The sequence below is a fragment of the Alligator sinensis genome, unplaced genomic scaffold, assembly GCF_000455745.1.
Source record: "Alligator sinensis unplaced genomic scaffold, ASM45574v1 scaffold628_2, whole genome shotgun sequence".
Lineage (NCBI taxonomy): Eukaryota > Metazoa > Chordata > Crocodylia > Alligatoridae > Alligator > Alligator sinensis.
In genome coordinates, this window is record NW_005841833.1 from 630,127 (window position 1) to 636,657 (window position 6,531).

The following is a 6,531-nucleotide window of genomic DNA, read 5'->3' on the forward strand; positions in this document are numbered from 1 at the left end:
CGGCCCGAGCCCGCGGCCCCATCCGGCCCCGCGCAGTTCTCCCGCGCTGTGGGGTCATGGGTAGGGCGGAGGTACCTTGAAAACGTGCAGGGGGTGCTAAAGAGTGTCCTTGTGTGTCGTGTCCCGCAGGTAAACATGCAGATCTTCGTGAAGACCCTGACCGGCAAGACCATCACTCTTGAGGTGGAGCCCAGTGACACCATTGAGAATGTGAAGGCCAAGATCCAGGACAAGGAGGGCATTCCCCCCGACCAGCAGAGGCTCATCTTTGCTGGAAAGCAGCTGGAAGATGGCCGCACCCTGTCTGACTACAACATCCAGAAAGAATCCACCCTGCACCTGGTGCTGCGCTTGAGAGGTGGCATGCAGATCTTCGTGAAGCCCCTAACCGGCAAGACCGTCACACTCGAGGTGGAGCCCCGTGACACCATCGAGAACGTGAAGGCCAAGATCCAGGACACAGAAGGCATTCCCCCCGACCAGCAGAGGCTCATCTTTGCTGGGAAACAGCTAGAAGATGGCCGCACCCTGTCCGACTACAATATTCAGAAGGAGTCTACCCTGCACCTGGTGCTGCGCTTGAGAGGTGGCATGCAGATCTTCGTGAAGCCCCTAACCGGCAAGACCGTCACACTCGAGGTGGAGCCCCGTGACACCATCGAGAACGTGAAGGCCAAGATCCAGGACACAGAAGGCATTCCCCCCGACCAGCAGAGGCTCATCTTTGCTGGGAAACAGCTAGAAGATGGCCGCACCCTGTCCGACTACAATATTCAGAAGGAGTCTACCCTGCACCTGGTGCTGCGCTTGAGAGGTGGCATGCAGATCTTCGTGAAGCCCCTAACCGGCAAGACCGTCACACTCGAGGTGGAGCCCCGTGACACCATCGAGAACGTGAAGGCCAAGATCCAGGACACAGAAGGCATTCCCCCCGACCAGCAGAGGCTCATCTTTGCTGGGAAACAGCTAGAAGATGGCCGCACCCTGTCCGACTACAATATTCAGAAGGAGTCTACCCTGCACCTGGTGCTGCGCTTGAGAGGTGGCATGCAGATCTTCGTGAAGCCCCTAACCGGCAAGACCGTCACACTCGAGGTGGAGCCCCGTGACACCATCGAGAACGTGAAGGCCAAGATCCAGGACACAGAAGGCATTCCCCCCGACCAGCAGAGGCTCATCTTTGCTGGGAAACAGCTAGAAGATGGCCGCACCCTGTCCGACTACAATATTCAGAAGGAGTCTACCCTGCACCTGGTGCTGCGCCTGAGGGGTGGTAACTGAACTAGCTATATGCTGCTGGCATCCATGTGATAATTTCACTGCACTTCATCCCAATAAAGCTGTTGCATTCACTAAGTCAGTGTCTCTTTAAATTACACTAGTAAGCAAATGCTTAGTTGTAGTTCATGTAGTGTGGCAAACGTTATAGCTGACAAACCAAATTACTGTCCCTTTTAGTATATTACCTTCACTGCAAGGGCTGTGCATGTTGAATAGGTGATGAGGTCTAAATGTCAAGTTTCCCTGAATTCTTGTAGTATGCTAACTCTGGCATTAGACTAACCTTTGAACAGTCAACATTAGACTTTACCCCTCCAGTAGCCAGTTCCTAGTCAAATAAGGTAAATTAATTGCTTAGACAAACCCCAGAGAAAATGAGTGACTAATGGAAGATGCAATGTATGTGGATTAGTGGCCAGATAGCATCTGTGGGCTGATGAGTTGCAAGTATTTGAGGACTTCAGGATCAATATCTTTATGGGAGATGGAAGGCAAAGAAGTTAAGATTCCCTGTAAACTTTATGCAGCAGTACAAAATAACTATGCAATACATCTGCTTAAGAGATCTCTGCGGAGGAATAAAAGGTAGAAGACTACAGGTATTCTAAAAGGTTAGTGTAAATGTGCGTCACCTTTAAGACTGCTCAAGCAAATTAAGCTGCTTTTGAGCTGAAGGCTTGTGGGTGTTTGTATGGCAGCACTGCTTCCTGCTAGAGTTCTTGTGCATGCCTTCTATTTAAAGAGACTTTCAGATTTGCTGTATAGCACTTGCAATCACAACTAAAGAATTCCATAAACAGTATGATGCTATGGCCGGGTTATCTGAAACAGGTAATTCAGATAGCATTTCTGATAACCTTGTCTTTAGTACACAAAGGTAAGCATGCTATAATTAAAACAGTAGGCTGGTGTAGATCAGCAAGTCAAATGTATTGTTTTTTGCCTGTTGCACAATGAGGCCTGTGCGTCGAAAACTTTGTAATCAGTAAATTAGAATATTATTACAGTTGGGACTTAATGATTCCAACTTCTCACTACCAAGGGAAGGAAGTCAAATGCACTAAGCTTAAAAACTTGCTGGAATAGCTGCCAATCACAAGGAAGGGTGCACATCAGATCTGCTACAAGAGAAAACTAGCAAGAGAGATTGGGTTAGCTCAGCAGTACCAGGTAGGCATTGCAGTCTAGTGCATCACTGGGTCTCAAGTCTGTATAATTGATAGACTGCACCTGAAACTGGGCAGCTTCTATATGAAACAAGAATCCTCAACTTGGGGTTGTTAGTCCTAACACCAGTCACCAGAAGCATTGGGGGGGAGAGGGTGGTCTAGCTTATGCTGTATCTGCTTTTGCAAGGGATGAGTAATACCCACTTTTAAAATGGAAAACTTATAGTATCCATATGAGTTACATAAGTGCTGCTGCTATCAGTGAAAGAAGTAGAACTGATTCTAAAAAGCGGCAGCAACTTGGATTTACCTGCCTCTCAACCTAGTATCCTTTTGTGTAGTTCCCCTGCCCCCCAGTGGAGAGGACGAACCCCTGCCTGTCTTCCTACCTTGCCCCTTCCTCCCTCCTCCACTTAGTTTAGGCAAATTTAAATGGTTTTTCCTTGAATGGCAATCAACCAAGGGGCTGCTGAAATCTTTCTATTCAAATACAATTGGCTAAAACAAACTATGAACCAGTGTTCCTAATCAAAGCAGTGATAGGTACCCTGCAGCATATCTTGCATTCAAACCAGTGGGTTTTTGACTTGCAAGGGATGGCTTACTAGGTATTTTCATGCAATCTCAAAACAGAAAGGAAGAGTGATGGGAGTGATCCAGCAGTTACAACTCATTTCTGAGACACCACTCCAGTGCTTGCTGGAGACTCACTTATGTCTGAAAAAATTTCAATGCGACTTGAATGCTTGTAATTGAATAAAAATGACAAATACTGAATTGTGGATCTGGTTTTCTGGCTGAGGTTGAGCCTACTTACTACAGTTCTAAGTTTCTCTTCCCACCCTCCCTCCCTATACCTCTTGTGCTTATTAACGGTACCTTTGGTATAATTCAACATATTGAAGAGGGCCAAAGTCGTACTTTAAATGTGTAGTCAAGAATGGTTGAAGAGAGCTTGATCTACTTGAATTCCACACTGGTTTAAAGTGGGCAAGGTCACCTATGCGGGGGAGTGGGAGGGAGAAATCAGTAGCTCTTACTACAGGTTTAAAAATGGAAAAATGAGTTTAATGTCAAATGCCTTGGCTATAAATGGATAAAAACAAGGACCATAATGTAGTTTGATAGAGGGTCAGTCTTGGGTGTTAGACTAAGGGAGAATGAGGGGGAAAGGGGGGAGGAACTGGATGTTTTGAACAAGACCTTGACAACTGAGTTTGGCAAGGTGCAGAATGAGACTTGCTGTGAAAGTAGTGAAAAGAAGTGAGTGAAGGTACAGGCGTGTGGGCAGGAGCATACACAAATTTAGATATAAATGGACAAGATTAAAAGCATTACACGTACAAAATATGCAGTATTGTATCTGCTATTGGAATGTATGAATATAAGACATAACCCGCAATAAAAAAAATGTTCAAAACGGGTGTTGTTTATTGCCTCAGGCTGGAAATATGAGTTGTTGGGACTGGTTTTCCTCCAGCTTAATTAAATTTCATAAATTTTGGGGTAAATGGATGTACAGGGTGTTGATGCAACCACTCGCTGTGCAAGCCAAAAAAAAACAACCAAAGCTTGCCTGCAGGGTTCGGAACAGAGAATAGCCTTTATATTCCCACCCATAAACATTTAATAACAAAAAAACCCCACATTTCTAAATACTGAGTACCACCAGACCTCTGGTTGTAGGGAATTATTAGAGAAAAATGGCCATTTGGCAGGGCTTTTCCTATAACAGTTGAGATGCTGAGAGTTCCCAAGGTCTGAGTCTGCTTCCTTTCTGGGAAAAAGAGATGTGCCCCCCTTCCAGGAGTGGGGGCAAAACAGAGAAAACATTTATATGATACTCATTTACTGTTGGGGAAATACAGGCACAGCCTCTGGTCCTACGGACCATTGAAACCTGACTGTTGCAAGAGATAAGTCTGGCTTAGTACGGTCATGACCTACACAAGACAGAAAGATGATAAACGAAAGCTGGGCAAGAAAAGGATGTGAGAGACTAATTCAGGTTTTGCAGCCCACCTCGCTTAGGATTGGGTCGAGATGGCAATTCCAACACAGTCTCTTGCTGTTCAGACTGCTGAAGGCATAGGAGTCTTCGAGCCGCGGAGGTGGAAGCTGTCCTGGCCCAGCTCAATCCTGGTACGTGTCCCTCTAGAGCAGTGTTTTTCAACCTGTTTTTGTACCAGGACCCACTTGTCAACACCGATAGCCAGGTCCCAGCCCCCCAGTGTGGGGCAGGGGGTGGGTGTGTGGGGCAGGGGGGACCAAGCAGCCCCTCGCAGTCTGCAGGCCTGCAAGGGAAAAGCCCCAGTTTCCCATGGTTTTTTCCTTTAAAGGAGAACCCATTTTTAAAGTTTGAGTTAACTTGGGTTGAGATGCACTGCTCTAGGCTGTATGGAGGAACGCTCTAGGTAGCTAGGAAGTGGTGGTGGTCATCTTCCCTGATCACAGGAAATACATTTTCATGTATCCAGCTAGAGAAGTTTCTTCCCAGGTCTAGCACCTTTTGGCTTATACAAACCAGTCATTTAGGTGAAACATTGATAAAGGGTCATGGCTTTGTGCCCCCAGACTTCAAACAGTTGAGATTTGACCTTCCTTCAGATGCACCGCATGCAAATGTGACATGGCTTCAAAATTGGCGCTCTTACCCAGCTGCCTTGTCTGGCTAATAATAGGCTGCAAAATGTAACAAGCCTACTGAAACCAGGCAGATGCTAGCTTGGCTGCACATATCAGAAAAATCTAAACTAAGTGAACAGAAGGTTGCAAAGACAAGCGTGCATTCGAAAACGCCAGAGTAAAGATTGCCTGTGACCTTAATTTGGCTCTGTTGCATATGGGCACCACACCAGTCCTTAAATACATGACCACATAGTACTTTTTCAACTGATCTCCTGTCTCACTCAGCCCAGAATAGCAGTGCTCACAGCAAAACAGGATTCTCTTTAATCCAAATCATTCGGTGTGTGGCCCGGGGGCCTCTGTTTGAATCCACTTCCATTGCGTTCCCCACATGCCTGCGGTGGGTTTACTGATCTTGGCTTGGGTCGCCAGCCCCGTCGCAGGAGTGGGTTGGTGTTACAGAGAAATGCCAGCTTCACCTCCGCAGCCCAGAGCAGAGCCATGTCCAAGCTGTAGGTCGGAGCAATGAGCAAGTGGAGCATGTTCAGTGAGGACAGTTTTGAAAGCAATTTCCGCTGCTAAAACCTAGCAAGGCTCTGCCAAGCATGTGCAAGTGAAGGGTTTGCACAGGCTTATTGACCAGATGTGGGTGGATTTTTGCAAGGAGAGGAAAAAACCAAAAACAAACCCTAATGAAAAGGTCACAGTTGTGCTTCATTTTAGTCCTTGCTCTAAATCTGGGGGGAGAGGGACACTTTCCTTGCCTCTAACCAATTCAGCCTGCGGCAGAAACCCAACATGGAAAAGTTCAGGCCAAGAAACTCAAGTCTGGTAGCAGCTGCAAAGCAACTAAAAACAAGATCTTAAAAGAGCAACAGTATTAGAGGAGACTTGCGTTTTCCAGTAAGAAGCGATGCAGGAGACTAGAGACCGGTATTGCAGGGATAAGCCAAAGCAGCAGCATTTGGATCAGGACCCCTGGCACTCATTTTCACGTGGCCCTGTCTGGGCGTCCGGGTCCTGCTCTCCTTGTATGATGTTGTTGCAGATAAACCCGGTTCCAGCTGAGCGTGTTGCCCTTTGGCCTCTGATGCAAGCACGCTGGATGTAGGCTTTGCCAAGCCTCTGTTTAGCTGGGATCCTGAGGCTCCATATATTCCTGGATGGGAAGGGTTTGTTTTTAAGCTGAACCACTGAGCTTAAAAAGCTTAAATGCAACCCCTTAGTGGATTTAATTCATGCATGTGGGCGGGCAGTCCTCACCCCCCAAAATAATACGATTGAATGGAAAACACAAAGCTTCCGGTGGGTTTTTGCGGAGGATCCCAGTTCCTCCTAGTTTTCCATCCTTGCCGCAGCTCAGCCATGGGGGCAGGGGACACGGCTGGAGGCGGGGCGGGGCGGGGCGGGCGCTATAAAGCGGGCGGAGGGGGGCGGTGCGGGCAGCGGTGCT

The 6,531-nt window shown here is 47.4% G+C and overlaps 1 protein-coding gene across 2 annotated transcripts in view; it reads left to right on the forward strand.

Moving 5' to 3' along the window:
• Nucleotides 1–1,357, forward strand: part of UBC (ubiquitin C) — a 1,640-nt gene extending 283 nt beyond the window's left edge. For both annotated transcript variants that reach the window (XM_006015103.3, XM_006015102.3), the window contains exon 2: nucleotides 130–1,357. In XM_006015103.3, coding sequence (XP_006015165.1) covers nucleotides 136–1,281 — 1,146 coding nt within the window. In that variant the 5' untranslated portion in view covers nucleotides 130–135 and the 3' untranslated portion in view covers nucleotides 1,282–1,357. The remainder of the gene's footprint in view (nucleotides 1–129) is intronic.
• The last annotated feature ends 5,174 nt before the right edge of the window (nucleotides 1,358–6,531 follow it).